The 16,821-nt window shown below is 37.6% G+C and overlaps 1 protein-coding gene across 1 annotated transcript in view; it reads left to right on the plus strand.

Moving 5' to 3' along the window:
* Positions 1 to 16,821, plus strand: part of LOC134792822 (speract receptor) — a 72,394-nt gene that overhangs the window by 26,543 nt on the left and 29,030 nt on the right. Inside the window, exons 8-10 of the mRNA XM_063764212.1 lie at positions 5,169 to 5,407; positions 7,155 to 7,300; positions 10,328 to 10,445. Coding sequence (XP_063620282.1) covers positions 5,169 to 5,407; positions 7,155 to 7,300; positions 10,328 to 10,445 — 503 coding nt within the window. The remainder of the gene's footprint in view (positions 1 to 5,168; positions 5,408 to 7,154; positions 7,301 to 10,327; positions 10,446 to 16,821) is intronic.

Below are 16,821 nucleotides of genomic sequence, written 5' to 3' on the forward strand. Positions count from 1 at the left end.
GAGTTTCTCTACGTGATCGAATCAGAAATGAGGAGATCCGTAGACGAACTAAAGTCACCGACATAGCCCACCGGATTAGCAAGCTGAAGTGGCAATGGGCAGGCCACATTGCACGCAGAGAAGATGGCCGATGGGGTCGAAAAGTGCTCGAGTGGAGACCACGGACTAGCAAGCGCAGCGTAGGACGTCCACCCACAAGATGGACAGACGATCTTGTTAAGGTCGCCGGAAGACGCTGGATGCGGGTCGCTTCCAACCGGCACGTATGGAGGTCCAAGGGGGAGGCCTATGTTCAGCAGTGGACGTCTTATGGCTGAGATGATAACTAGAAAAAAAATTTGACATACCGTAAAACGGGGTGAGTATTAGGTGCAAAACTGACATTCAAACCTCGATAACATCTTATTTTTACATATGAAAACTGAATGGTGTATATAATAAGTGTTCCGGACGTTTGTATTTTAGTTTTTATTTTATTTTGGGTAGTTCCATTTCATAACTTTGAAGATAAACAGGAAATCCCACCTCACCCCGTAGTCCCTCGTATTTGGGGTGAGTTGGGTTTTCATACAAAGGTGATTTTGGAAGATTGTTGGATCGATTTTTTTTATTATGAGTATTACTATAGCTCCAATTTAAAATGGAATACATTATTTTTGTAGCAGTAGCCTTAAAATCCCATCTCACCCCCCTTTCATCCCTTCTCTGCCCATTCATAACCCAACTCTCCCCGCGAAACCTACTCACCCCATTTTACGGTACTTAAAGTAAAAAAAATATCTTATTTTGAAGCATAGACACTCAGTTCTTACAAGACTATGAAATAAAATCCTATTAATTAAATAGTGTCAACAATATGCAGATTCACTCTACTGCGTATAGTATGTAATTTTACATTTGGATTGACGTTTAACTATGATAAGTTATTAAGTGACAAACTCCTAAAGAGTCTAAAAAGTAAACATAAAAACACCACTTTACGAGTCTTGCGGTAAATCAGTAACATTAACTTTACGATTCCAAGCGTTCAAAGAAAACATAAACGCGAAGAATTTAAAGCGTTATTGGGAACACGCTGCGCTGCGCCTAGTGTAGATCCACATCCAACGACAACTAATTCAATTTGTATTTAATAACAGTTAAATTTGTTAGTTGTCTAAAGAGACATAATATGTATACCTACTCGTCATTCTCACGTTGACACGCAGTCGAGTAAACCCATCATATCCGTTCAGAACCAATCGTATGATAAAGCCAAAAAGCGTTAGCCCTAATGAGCCCATACAACTTACTTTGTAGAGTTAGACCAAGAAAAGTCTGCAGCGATTTAGATAGCCCACGCAGTGCAAGTGTTATTTTATACGTCAAACTTCTATGAAATTATGACGTATACATAACACTTGCACTGCGTAGGCTATGAAAATCGATGCAAACTTTTCTTGGTCTAAATCTAAGTATTTTTTTACACATTTACTTAAATTCCGATACGAACTATTTAGGGTAGGTATACACTCTCTATTAGGCCTACGCTCGTATTTCCATAAGCAGGCTGATACGTTTGTGTAGGATCCTCTTTGTAGCTCGAGTTGCGACGGAACTGGCCTTCGAGGCTTTACGGCCCCATTCATTATCTATAATAGAAAACTACCGGGATCGCTAAGTTGTAAAATTCTCCCGGGAACTACATTAAGCTGTTTCATATCAATGTTTATGCTGCTTTCCCCAGTATCTGGTTTTGCTTTTACATGAAATTTATTCGCTTCCTGAAAATGTTGTAGGTATGGTAAATTGAGCATTTTATGTAGACACTTACAGCAATGTCAGGACGTCTAGAACTTGCAGTTTATTATTACTTTCAGACCGTAACCAATAACCAGGATACGTAAAAAATTACAAAAATAAATAAAAGGAAAAAACTGAAAAAAGTATTAATACAGACTGAAGATTTAATTTGATAATACACATATTTAGTTTTACATTTTATTTTCCTTCGATTTATTTTTCCCACATACGTACTTAATGTTTGTTAATCCCTCTATTAATTTTGTTCTATGCTCCCGTTTATAGTTACAAATACGAATTTACGTATAGAACTATAGGTATTTGGGTATATATAGGTACTAATCCGCAGTTAAGGATTAGCTTCAATATTCATAAGATTAACCGCTAAGTATACGTATCAATCACCAGTCTTGGAAGGCATCACGGATCACACAACCCAGATTAGGTACCCATTGCTAATGTAATCATGTGAGCTCGTTTTCCTTTTATATCAGAACTCGACGATATTACTTATATTTTTTAACCGACTTCAATTTCATAGGAGGAGGTTCTGTATTCGGTTGTGGCTACTTTTTTTTAGATTTAGATTTAGATTTCTTTATTTCAAGATGAAAACTACACTATAAATTTGCTACATTCGTCAAAATTATGTTTATTATCTTCTCATCATGATCGTTCGTTCGTTGTACGTTCACCGATTACTCCGACATCCGCAGTCCGATTCGAGTATTTTTTTTTGTTTGAAAGGAGCTACCTCCAAGTTGGTCCGATATTAATTTGATTCTGTTCTGATGATGGATTCCATGAGGAATTGAGGGAACTCCTCAATTTTTAAAGGCACATGTATGGTGATTTGGGTGTTTTCTTAAGCAACTCGAGCATTTTCTCTCGAAAACCACCAATTTGATGAAGTGGACCTGATGATGATGATTGTTTTGATGATAATGATGATGATTTTTTAAATGTAGGTAGTATGTTCAGCAATTACTCCGGCACCTGTGATCCGATTTGATTTTTTTTTTGTTTGGAAGAAGTTACCTTCAAGGCGTTTCCGTATTATTTTTGGTTCTGGACTGATGATGGGATCCGTGAGGAATTGAAGGAACTCCTCAATTTTTAAAGGCACGTGTAAAATTGTTTCGGTGTTTTCTAAAGTAACTCGAGCATTTTCTTCCGAAAAACCACCAATTTGATGTCGTGCAACTGTAGGATTACCACGAGTTTGACATTGACATATTCGCTAACGTCTTCGTAACTTACTTTTTATGCATCTAGCTCGCACTAATGTGCCAGTACGAGCGAGATGCATAGAAAGTAAGTTACGCTAGAGAATACATACATACAGTATATCAATGTCAAACTCGTGGTAAGGCTACTGATCGGGGTTAGGGTTAAGAGTTAAGGGGTCAGGGATTAAGGGATTGGGGAATGGCGGTTGAAGGGTTGCTAGTTCAGGCTCGATGGGTTCAGTGATCAGGGGTTGATGCGCTGTGAGGTTGAGTGATCGGGGGGGTTGAGGGATTGGGTCAGTGGCGGGGCGGAGGATGGATTTAGTGTAGTGACAGGAATTATAATTTCCCAGATGGACTCGAGAAAAATCCTGATTATTTATTAAAGTAATGGGGATACGAATTTAGTGTTAAACATATCAGTTGGTAAAGCATAGACTTAAAAAAGGATACCTAATATTTTATTTCATCCTTTTTGAAGTCGGTTTTCTTTTTTTTGTAAAAAGTTTTTATTGAGTGTTACTTTTCCTACAGTCGCTCTTTGATCGATTTGGAATAAGGCGGGCGGGCTGTTATTACTAATAACAGTCAATATTGTACTTGTTAATCGCGCGGTCATTAAATTTGTACAGAAAGAACCTGAAATAAAGAAAATGAGTTGACTGAAATAGAGTTGGATTGTTTATTCAGTTTAATATTTATACAGTTCTTAGTGTTTTTATATTTTCATTAAAATAATTTTATTATCTTGCATTCATCAGTTTGACTATCTGAGATCATACAGTAGCCAATATGTATAAGGATTATATCGATACTTACAATTTTCCTTTAATTCTAAAAGGGTTTGTCACTTACCAAGCACGTCGCACACATAAAACTATATTAACATTTAAGGCAAACGTAGTAGTAAAGTGCATTTCAAAAATTGCAAGTAGGTATACATTTATGGATAAAATACTTGGTTAAATCAAAATGCCCTTTTCTTGCCACTTATGAGTTCGCGACAAGCTTTAAGATCTCTTGAAGCGTAGTGGACGTTAGTCGGAGGGACGTGCTCACCATTTTAAATAGAGCAGTTTGCATCTAATGCTACGGGTGGTACCCACCTAATGGTAGGTACCTACCGATAAATGTGTAAGATTGTGCATTCATTCGTATTCGTATTATAATTATTATTCACAATTTACAATACTTTCATCATTATTTTTAAATACTTAATAAAATATGTAAAATTATTCTGAATAATTCAATAATAAATAATTGATAGAAAAACAGGAAAAATGCAAGAAGATGATGCGGAATTACTTATTAAAATTGTAGTAATTATGTTAAATTAAAAATAGTAGATTGTTAACCAAGGGTTGAAAGGTAGTTTGGCAGCACCCATTGCTGTCGAGGTAGTTTGGCGCTCGAACGCAGTGAGAGCGCCAATAGTACGAAACGGAAATGGTGCCTTTCACCCGAGTTAAACACTCTACTTTTCATATCGAATGCGAGGAAACCAAACAAGACAAGGCAATTTCGCAAAATCAGTAATTGAAGTACCTACGGCCATGATTTTTTCCTTAGGACTTACTTGCAATCGGAGACTTTACATGTGTGAAGATTACATAACCCCTAGCGAAAATCATTTAGATTGCAATATTTACGAAAACGCACATTTTTTAACAAACTGCAGTAATTTTAAATATTTATATGCACTAATATAATTATTATTTACAATTTTTCATCATTATTTTTAAATAATTAATAAAATATGTAAAATTATTCTGAATAATTAAATAATAAATAATTGATAGAAAAACAGGAAAAAAGTTAGAAGGTGATGCGGAATTATTAAAATTTTAGTAATTAGGTATGTTAAATTAAAAAAATATTTATTTTTACCTTCATATATATTTTTGGAATCGCTAAAAGGCTGTAATTTGAAAATAGATTTACCCTGTTGGTAAATTTAATAAATTTAATTAGGTAAAGTATAACTGATAGGTATTCATTTAACTTTTTATACCCTTTTCCGATTTGTTTGTGACGTCGTCACTTTTCTATATTTAACGTCCATAACACTATGCTCTCAACAAAATTTGTCGAATCTACTTTATAATCTCAAAATCGCGAATAATCGACGCCCTTACCTTACAAAGCATATATCAACAGGTGAATACGCCGCCATCGGCGTGGACGTGGACATGTACACGAAGGAGCGAGCCCGGCAGTACCTCACGGGCCCCGTGAGCAACGAGCATCCTCCTCTTCGCATATTTCGTTCCTTCCTCTCGGTGGCACCCAGCTCACCTTCGCCCGCCTACCCTAAATTCGCGGCCGAAGTTAACAGGAGACTTCAGATGCCACCGTTCAATTTTGCAAATCCTCTGATGGGTTTCGGTGGTAAAGTCGTAAGTACAAACAATCATCAAATCACTAAAATACATCCACTTCCACTACCTACTTCTATGCCGCCTCTTCTCCTTTTACTTCGCCTCTTTTTTCAGCCTCTTCTGCCTATCCCTTTGCTCTCGCGGAACCAAATTTGACTGCGACTTCGTCCAAATCATAAAATACTGCTGATATATTCCGGTCCCGATAAAGTTATAAAGTAAATTATACACTCTAAATAATAAACATAAACCCATTGTTCAATTTATAGTCTCTCTTTTGTATACAGTATGTAATAAAACAAACTATCGCTACAAATGAAATGTTTGCAATACACAGGTACTTGTGACTTGACCTGGTGACTGATTACATGCAATATGGGGTTTCTTTATTCCTCAGAAAGTTGTATTTTCTGAATGCATATAACTAGCAAGTAATTGCTACTTTACGGCACGTGTAAAACTTTTTATTCTCCAAAATTGCTCGTAAAATGACAAGGTATAAACACACAGACTGCTGCTGAATTACAAAACGAAACAATTAAGAATGAAAAAACTTTTAAAAATTGTCTCTTGGAGTTGCAAAATGTAAAAATGGACCACTATAAAAGCAATAAACATTATTCATGTCTCCCTTGACAGACATACACTTCTAAAAACTTTATTATTGAACCCGTTTGAAACGATCATGCAAAACAAGATCTCTCAATCGTATATTGCGTGATCGTAAAACCCACTCATATTGAGGGCACCGTTGTAAATCGTTATCTGAACATCGGTAAGGCGGTATTAGTACAGAATATCATGTTAAACCTTCAATATAAATGCAAGAGAGACGACAATAAATTAGGTAACACCCCAATAACCTTGTACATATGTGGAAACGAGGATATCATACAGCAAATCAGTTGCTAACATCAATGTAACGACTACCCTTAAACTGCCTATATGCCGACCGGGGGATAAAATATTATCTACGAGTTGTACGATTGTAGTTGATCTAATGGGGGAAATCCAATTACATGGCCAGTACCTAAATAACAGTAAATTAGAATTTATGTGGGCTAGCCTGTGAAGTGATTCCTAAAATAACATTTTTTTATGGCGCGACCGCGGTAAATGACGCGTTACTAATAGAGTGCTCCGAAACGTTTGAAGATTCAGCTTGAATCAGAATCGGACATATTTTCTGAACATGAAACATTAAACTGCTAAAAGGTTACGAAACTTCCAAAATATTCGAAGATATGATATGTGCCTCGAAATATGAAATTTGTATATTTTTACAAATTCCTATGGTCTTTACAGTTTAAATGCGCATTACTCGCCCGTGATCAAAAACAAAGCATGTTTCCAATTTTCTCTGGCGGCGTTTCGTTTGATTTTTATAAAGCTTCTTGCGATCTTCTTAAAGCCATGTTGCAATTATCAGTATTTGTGTTAGGAAATTGAAACTCCACTCCCGGCCATACTTAAAACAATTGGTGTTTATCTAATTTTATCATTTATTAATAATAATTGAATAAACATGAATTCAAATAGTATATTTTAGTAGTTATATAAAATAAAATTCCGTGAAGTCGATAAAAATATTCGTCATCCGGCAACATAAAGTATGTGGTCCTTCGAACCGGATTAAGGAAGAGCATTACATTATAATAACCACGGCTGCTCCTACTGATTACGAATTTACGAATTTGGAGAAAATGAATTTTTAAGATATACTGTTACTAGCCGGTAATAAAATTAACTGAAACGTCTTTTGTAGATCCCAGAGTACGCGGCGTGGCTGCACGACGCAGTGTGGGTATACGCACGCGCGCTGAAGGCAGCGCTACTCGCCGGAGATGACGTGCGTGACGGCCGTGCGCTCGCCAAGCGGATGCGGAATACCACCTACGAGAGCATCATGGGGTGAGCATGTGCAATAGATCTCTGAATACAAATGGTGTGGCTACACGACGCAATGTCGGTGTATGCGCGCGCTGAAGGCAGCGCTGCTCACCGGCGAGAACGTGCGTGACAGAACGCCACCTACGGGAGCATGTGAAGTAGATCTCTGCGTACACGGTGTGTCTGCAAGACGTAGTGTGTATGCACGTTCACCGGCGAGGAAATACGCGCGCTTACCAGACCATTGCGAAACACCAGCTACCTACCATCATGGGGTACTTAAGGGGTAAGTAAAGAAGATCTCGTCATAACGTCTCTTCTTTCTCGACATAACGTCTGCTCTTAACGTTAGTAGTGTGGAAGCGAGAGCAATAAAAGCAGTCGCCGGTGAAGACGAGTGCAACGAGAGCTTAAACACTCATTTATGCATATATATGCTTATATAGTTTATTTACTTTTTGTATCCCTGTAAACCACATGTTTCTATCCACATTAGAAAACGCCATTAGAAATGCAAGGAGACAACGCCATCATTTTCGAATGAAAAATAGATATAAGTTAATTAATTACTTACGTGACCAACTTAAAAGGTACAACATTAGGTTAATAATCGTTTCAGCGCGCATGACTAGTAAGCGCATTATTAAGATACACCACATTTACCTTAACATACGGCGTAAGCATGACAAACGGCGCTATTCATTATGTGCGTGCTGAACGAGTTAAGCACGTTTATGTTTACAAACAACTAATGCACTTGATGCTACCTACTCCCACGTCTGACGATACTATATAGCTTTTATAAGCTTAACTTTAGTTAATTTGCCTTTATCTTAGAGTATTTTCGCTTTAGTCTTTATCAGATTAATAATAAACTATTCAATTTATGTACATCTAGATAGTAAATGCTACACAACAACAAAACACACGTACCTACTAGCTACTTGTGATTAAAATCGTATCCTTCGTGCGATTTAAACGTTAAACTTTAACCTGTTCTATAATGTTTATGTACCTAAGATGATTAAAATAAGTAAAACAATGTGCGCGAATTACAACGTTATTTTTCCAGTACTTTAATAGATTTTTATATACCTACAGAGTAGGAAAAATTTATGGGCTCTCGATGGAAAGTGCCTTAAAACCTTAAGTTAGCTAATTTTACTTAAAGGAAACATTATTTTATGTTTAAAAAGAAACAAAACTGCATTCAAAGATTTTTCATTTTTTTTTTCAATTACAGTTTTCTAAAAATATTCTTAAGTAGGTACTAAATATTAGATTTTATGGATATTTTGTTCGAAAGACGAGTGTAAGACCTAATGTTTCTTGGAGAAGTTATCATTAACATTAACTATTTCGACTAGTAAAATAAATTAACGAGTATTTATTTTTTGGAATTTTTACTCGGTTCGATTCCCGGACGAGACAAGCGAATTTAAAAAATCTGAATGTAATTTTGTTTCTTTTTGAAAATAAAATAATGTTTCCTTTAAGTAAAATTAGCTAACTTAAGGTTTCAAGGCACTTTCCCTCCAGGGCCAATTAATTTTTGCCATACTGTATTATGTACGTAATATTTCAAAAAGTACTATCATCCCTACTGCACTTTTCTCTCTTTAAGGTTGCCACTTAGTTCATCTGTAGTAACACTTTCTTGGAATGGAATATTCTTGCTTATTATTAACTCAGGCGATAGCGGCGAAGGACAATGTATATTTTATACATACAATGTCAGTGTCTTTCGATTTTACAGCCAGTCTCGTGAAAGCCAAATCATGTATTTATAGCTTATACCTACTTGCAATATCAACGCTAACAACTAGGTACTCCAAAGAAAAGTAAGTAATACCTACATATATAGGTAGTAGGTATTGAGGTATATAGACACAATGCTCTTAGCACTTAAAAGATAACAGTGGCTTTCAGATTTGAGGTATGTTGAATATATAATCAGATAATCTGTTGAATTTAATATCAAATCAATTACAGTTTTTTTTTTAATCTGAAGTTACACATTCTCCGAGTTACATTTCAACGTTTACACAATCAATAGCCTACCATATTTGGAAAATAGAGAGTTATGCCAGGCGTGGCTCACTCCGCGATTTCGTCGCTTTGCTACAGGTAAGTAGCTAAAAGTACATCTGTTCCACACCAATTTTGGTGGCTAGCCATAAGCCGCGCGTGGCGCTGTCGCCACCTAGCGGCCATACCTGTCCTGATCGTAACAGACGCGTTTTGTTAGAGAGTGAGGCTTCTGTACCTAGTAGGTACTATTATTTATTCTGTGGTTATACTTCAGTATTGTAACTTTAAATAACTACGGAAGTATGTAAACTTGCAAGTTCTCATAAATAAAACATGAAATGAAGTGGATTTTAAGTTAAAACTTAAGAACACTGCTTAAGGTAGGACATGTAGATACCTACTTTATCCTACGTCTAACCCAAGCCTGAACAAACAAAACAATGTTCCCTGCCTTTATGTAACGTCAATTTCCTTGATCAATGTTGTTGAGTTTTATAATAATTGATGATCCATTATATGTATTTATTCCGAAACATTTCAATGGAGTAGGCCGATAAAAGCTAATCGTAGATGGCGCTTCCGACAATGGTGGGTAGTTAGTAGTTATATAGGTCCCTTGTTATGTTGAATCTGACACCTAAAACTAGAGCCGTAGGTATTTTGTCATTGCCATCAGACAGCTTTTATTGACCACAAACTGTCACAAACCTCCGAGACGGGTTTTATACCGAGGTTTCAATGAGAGCCGCATTGGAGAGATTGGATGCTAAAATTCAGTATAGTCAGCATCAAATGAATGTATAGTGACAGTTAAAAAAAGTAGCCAAATGTAGATTTACATAGCAACACACACAAGAATAAGTATATTTAAGATGTGATGCTATACATTTTAGCTGTGACTAATTTCATTACTGATTCTTACCAGCCTGCGGCTGTCGCGAATTAACACCCTCGTTTTCGATATTATTTCACGTTGTTTCGTTGCACAATGTACTATTCATCTGACTTTTTTGACAGGTATTCTATTCACATGGACGAAAGTGGTGATGCGGAGGGAAATTACACATTGCTGTCTGTTGACCCTTCAGAACCGCCTGGCTTGTACCCTCTTGCAGTTCTGCACAAATCTGCGCCGGTAATTATTAATTATTAATCCTTTATTTATCTTAGGTCTTAGGTTAGGGTTTTATAATATGAATATAAAAGTAAGATATAAAAACAATAAAAACTACATATAGACACATTATAAAAAACCTATAACCTAAGGGTGCCGCCGGCAGCGGGGCAAGGCCCAAGCTGCCGGTCGGCGGACTATCCGCGCCGTGTCCAAGATCACCGCCTTCTGCATCTGGCCCTTGATCCAACCACCTAGCGAGAGTGAGTCTTCCCTATTAGACCGTTCGCTGAAACAACTATCGGGACAATGATCGTCGAATTAATTAAGTATTAATCTTTTATTTATTTTTCATCTTAGGTTAGGTTGATTATAACATGAATATAAAAGTAAAATACTTCTTCTTCTTCTTCTTCCTCCTCGCCTTTTCCCGTTATACGGGGTCGGCTTTCCTTATTTTGAGTCTCCAGGCAGTTCTATTCTGAGCGTCTTCCTTACGCAAGTTAAGGCTTTCCATATCCTTCTCAATAATTTTCGTCCATGAGGTATGTGGTCTACCTCGTCCTCTTTTTATAGTATTCATGGATAGGCATTTTCTGACGATATGATTTTCCGGCCTTCGCATTATTTATGACCATACCACTTTAGTCGTGCTTCAGATATTTTATCCGTTATGGGTGCGACTTTAAAGCTGCCTCTGATGTATATGTTACGTATCTTGTCCTTAAGTGTCGCCCCCGCTGACCACCGAAGCATTCGCATTTCTGTTGTGTGTAGCTTCTGTTCATGGCATTGTTTGACTGGCCAGGCTTCGCAACCATACATCATCGCTGGTCTTACTGCTGCTTTGTATACTTTGCCTTTAGTTCTAACTGGTATTTTAGCATCACATAGGATTCCTGTAAGTGATCTCCATTTGCACCAGCCTACCGAAACTCTGTGAGCAATGTCTGTGTCAATCGTCCCATCGTTGGATATTTGTGACCCAAGGTATTTGAACACATTTACTCGCAGAATCTCAGCATCGTCGACGGTGAGATGGATATCTGGTGATCGTGATGGGGCGGTGGTTTTGGTGGAGGCAAAATCACAGACCATAAAAGAATATAAAAGTAAAATACAAAAGCACATAAAAAACAATATAAAATACATATAAACACATTATAAAAAACCTAACCTAGGGTGCCGCCGGCAGCGGGGCAGGGCCCAAGCTGCCGGTGGTCAGGGCCGCAGAGTGAGGAATCGACGTACTATACGCGCCGTGCCCAAAATTACCGCCTTCTGCATCTGACCCTTGATCCAACCACCCAGCGAGAGTCTCTCTAGGTGTTGGTCGAGACTCTTCGCTATGAGACCGTTCGCTGATACGACTATAGGAATAATGATCGTCGAGTCAACATCCCACATGGCGGTTATCTCGTGAGCCAAGTCTAGGTACTTGCTGGACTTGTCCTTCTCGGCCTTCACGAGATTCTCATCATGGGGGATGGTGACGTCCACGAGCACGGTCCGGCGCTGCGATCGATCTATCAGCACGATGTCAGGCTTATTGGCTACAATAGTCCTGTCAGTGATGATAGACCGATCCCAATAGAGCGTGGCACGACCATTTTCGAGAACTGGTGCAGGTGAGTACTTGTAGTACGGCACTTCACGGTCCACAAGGCCGTATAGTAGGGCAAGCTGCTGGTGAATAATTCTGGCTACGAGATTATGTCTGTGCAAGTACTCGCCGTTAGCAAGATGAGAACAACCGGAGATAATATGCCTGAGCGACTCTCCGGGACGGCGGCATGCCCGACAAATGTCGACCGTACCGTCCTTCAGGATATATCTCCGGTAGTTATTCGTCATGATAATATTTAATATTAATATTATTATACAGTGTGTAAATCCAATAAATTAAACCAGATATAGAATGTATCCGTCTAATCATTAAATAAGAAGTTTTTAAAATTAGACACAAAACAAATATACATTTATAATAGTTATTTTATTATAATGTAAATTAACATGTTAGCTTAAAATCGTATAGGCATTGTATTAAGAAGTTTAAAAAAAATCTGTAGTTCCTCCATAGCAAAATTATTCTCGTCTTAGGTTAAGGTTAAGCCCTCGCTACTGTCAGGATTCTTCGTTTGCTCTAGATTCCAAATGCTCCGCTATTGCCATAAATCAATTTGCTTCCACGAGTGGCACAATCTGCTATTCCAGTCCATTGAATCGGCCCAACTTGGACCAGACAATCCGATTCTGCACAATATCTCCCTGTTTACTCCTTGTTTATTTCACGTTTCCTTACTCGGCACATTATCTAATTAGAAGCCGGCGCCACACTCTTGTAGGTATCTACCTATATTGTAGCATTAAATACATACATACTTTCGTAACACTTTACCTACTTTTTTTATGAGTGAATTGCAAGAAAATTGTAGGTACGTAATTAAGAGCAGTTAAGAAGCTGTGATTAGTCTTAACTATTAATTGATTCATTTGTGGTACGAAAATTAACTATGTAAAATTGTATTGTATTTATTTATTGTACTTAATTTGTACACATATAAGTCTATAGCATACGCTAACACACTTTCATGCATCTAACTAAAATAGAAATGGCTTAACTGTGGTAACACAATGGAATCAATTAACTTTAGACTTAAATAAGGTGCTTAACTATGTACAATTTTTTTGCAATTCACTCTTATCTTTTCTTCATTTTGATTAATGACATCCCATTAGATATGAGCGCCGCGCCGGCGCGCCGCCGCCGCCGACAAAATTTTCGCGCCGCCGCCGCCGACGTTGCGCTATCGGCGTGGCATCGGCGTGACCTTGTTAGATACTACTACTTTAAGTGTCAGATAATATATATTTTGTCTAGTTTAGATCTTTAACGGCGCCACTCCGAATAGCTGAAATACATTCAATAGGTATTTTAGGTCCATATACAGTGAAACCTGGATAAGTGAGACTTCAAGGGACGAGCAGATTTGTCTCACTTAAAGAGGTATTCCACTTACCCAGGCTCTCAGTTAGCCAGGTACAAATAAATTTCTGTCTCATTTACAGAGGGTTCCATTAATAGAGGTGAGAATAGAGTATATTTCAGTTATAGAGGTGGTTAACAAGGTATTTTGTAATTATCTTTAAATATAAATAAGGTAAAATAATCCTTATCCCTAAATATTTTTTAAGTCTGTTTAAATATTTCTTTGAATTTATTTTGAATGATTCTCCAAAGGATAGATATTTTAAAATAAAATAAAATTTGATACGGACTTCATTGCGTCTTAGATATTTATTAAATGAAAATTTGTTTATTCGTGTTACTTACCAAGATTTCAGCTTTCGTTTCTATAGTTTTAACTACATAAAGTATCTAATCAAACTTGAAGTTGTTTAGACACAATTAAGCAAATGCGGAATTTGTGGATAGACTAAGAGTTAAGTAGTAAGAATACGGAAATTGATGAATAAATTCCAAGTTAGAGAGGTCATAGAATCTATGACATAGATTGACGTTATCTCAGATACAGAGGTCAATTCCTATAAAATTCTAAAAAACAATTAGGAAAATGTAATCTTTTAAATATAGTCTCAGTAAAAGAGGTAAAATACACTCTTTGTCTCAATTATAGAGGTAAATGTGACTATAAAATCACAACAACTAATCCAAGTTATAGAGCTAGGTTCCTTTTATCTCACTATACCTCTGTTAGTGAGATAAAACGAACCTCTATAACTGGGATTAGTTGTTGTGATTTTCAGTGCTAAAGTGTCGGGACCGCACCATGAGTCCCAGCTATAGAGGTTTCTCACTTATCCAGGTCCACTTAACCAGGTTTCACTGTATATCAAAAATATCGATGTTAAATTCATTTTTTTTCTCTCCGGTAATCATGCTACTAGTCTTAGGACTCTTAGGGCAACGAAATTACAAATTTTGCCAGCTGGTTAGCTCATCCGTCATTTACCGTGAAATTAACCATTGCAAACATGGTTGAATGTTTCTAAAAGGTGCAAAAAGGGGTCAATTTCAGGTATTAAGCGTTTTCACGTCCAAAGAACTGACCGTTGGCTTCGCACGGAAGAGCGTCGGAAACGGTATCGGGTCTCATTTAAACTTGGCAATTGTTAAAATTTCAAGCTTTGCTCTCTCGCAGCTCAATCTTTGGACTCGCATCGCTCGCATGGAAGTAAGCCGCTATATGAACCTCCAAGTCTTCGGCCCTGTTTGGGACTCAACTTTCGGCCTCGCTCTTACAATGCTTGGTCATTAGTTTTTGTCCGATCTTAGCTCCACTGCAGCACGGCCTTTGCCCTCGCACGAATGCGCCTGCAGGAAAGCTCCAGGTCTTTAACACTATGGCCTCGGTTTTTATCGGCCTTCGAACTTGCTTACACTGGACCACTAGTTCAATTCCAAGCTCTGCTTTCTTGCAGCTTGGCCTTCGACCTCGCACAGAAGCAATCGGCGCTTTAGGCATTCGGCCGTCAGCCAAGCTCACACTTGGAATTCGATTCTAAACTGTATTCTTACTTGCAGCTCAGCCTCTGGCCTCGCATGGGGAGGCGTCGGACTCAGGTCTTCGGTGTTAAGTGGAGCTCGGCCTCGGGTCTCACTTTTTAATGGTTAATAAGGGAGCTTGATTTTCCTCACTTCGGCTCTTAGGACTGTCGACAATGACTGCTTCCCTGGTGATACAGTCAATCCGCTACATTTTACTTAGCATAAAAGATAAACCGCTTGTAAAGATCTTCCCGCCAGGGCCTCGCCAAGAATAAAACCGCCTCTGATCCCGCGCGATACCGTTTATACTATGTAAAACTATTTTCGTACCTTTATTCAATAAATTATCCTTGAAATTGAAAAATGTACTTAATTTATAACTTTCTTACAGCAAAAACATGCTTTTTCGGTAAAATTTTGCTTTGAATTATTTTTTCATTAATCTAAGGAGTTTCAAGGCCACGCCGCCGATTCGCCGCCGCCGCCGACCGATTTTGACCGGCGCGCCGCCGCCGGCTAAATGCCTATCGGCGCTCATATCTACATCCCATTTCATTTATACGGATAATTCGTGGAAATCGTTATACAGGGTGATTCATGAGACGTGAGCAGGACTAACCCTGCACACTCAGTAACTGATAATTGATCGATCACCGTCGTATTCAGGTGAAACAACCACACTTTTTCCTATTTTTTTAACTTTTTGGTGAAGGCAAATTCAATCCTTTACAATCATGGTCACCCTACAAGACCTAATTAATAAGCATAAAACTTCTTTAATTTTTGATTACGAAGAAAATAAACTGTCAAACTTGAGTGAGATACGAGGTTTCAAAAGTAACCAGACCACGATGACAGTGGTGACATTCAATTTGACACAGAATATCGGTAGTTTAGTATTCTAATTTTAGGGTGACCACGCATGTCGTAAATAAATTACTAACTTTTTTTTTCAACACGACTAGAAAATTAACGTTAACCTCACTAATACTGATACGAAAGTGTTGCTTATAATTTTTCGAAATGCGCAGTATTAGTCCTGCTCACGTCTCCTGAATCATCCTGTATATTAAATTGTATACTTTAGACTAATTTTATTCGCATTCTTTCATTTTCGTTTTATGTTCCTTTTAAATTTAACTGTTGACCTTGTCAGAAACAGTTTTAAGTGGGACTTGGAATGTAATTAATGGAAGAAAATAATGGGAATCTTGGCTTTAAGAAAAACTAACAAAAGTTACAATAAAATAATCCCGGAGCTGAAATCCGAGTATCATCCAAGAGCTTGCATCATTATCATACATTTGCGTTTTATATTGAATCACTGGAATATAATGCGCCATAAAAGTTTATCTTTTGCACCAAATGATGCTCATAAGTGAGCAATAATATTTCCCATGTTTCTAGAAGGCATTTTATTTACCTAGGCAGCGGCGAGAAAATATAACTTTTTTTCTAACAAAACATACCGCCTTCTACAAGCAGTTTTCTAGTTTCAGCGTCACATAGGTACCTATTGTATTTATGATGAGTATGAGTATAAACACCATTTACATAATATTCCAAAATTTTGCGATCTGGGCGACAGCCAAATACCAAATGGGCTTATTTACAAAGTAACTGTAGTTCGGACGCATAAGTGCATAAATAGTTTGTAGTTGTACGCACAGAATTCCACAATCAGCACACGTTCGCATAGCGAATCGGGACGTGGTTTGAATACGCGGACTTAACGGTTCTGCCAGAAAGTTTCTTCAGATCTTGGCGCCAGAGATGCACTTTAGTGCCAACTAACATTTTGAATTTAACTCTTGGTCGTTACTTCTTAACATGCAATTAAATTATTTGAACTGTACTGCATTATACCTAATTGCTTTTAATTGAAAT

The sequence above is a fragment of the Cydia splendana genome, chromosome 8 (genome assembly GCF_910591565.1).
Source record: "Cydia splendana chromosome 8, ilCydSple1.2, whole genome shotgun sequence".
Lineage (NCBI taxonomy): Eukaryota > Metazoa > Arthropoda > Insecta > Lepidoptera > Tortricidae > Cydia > Cydia splendana.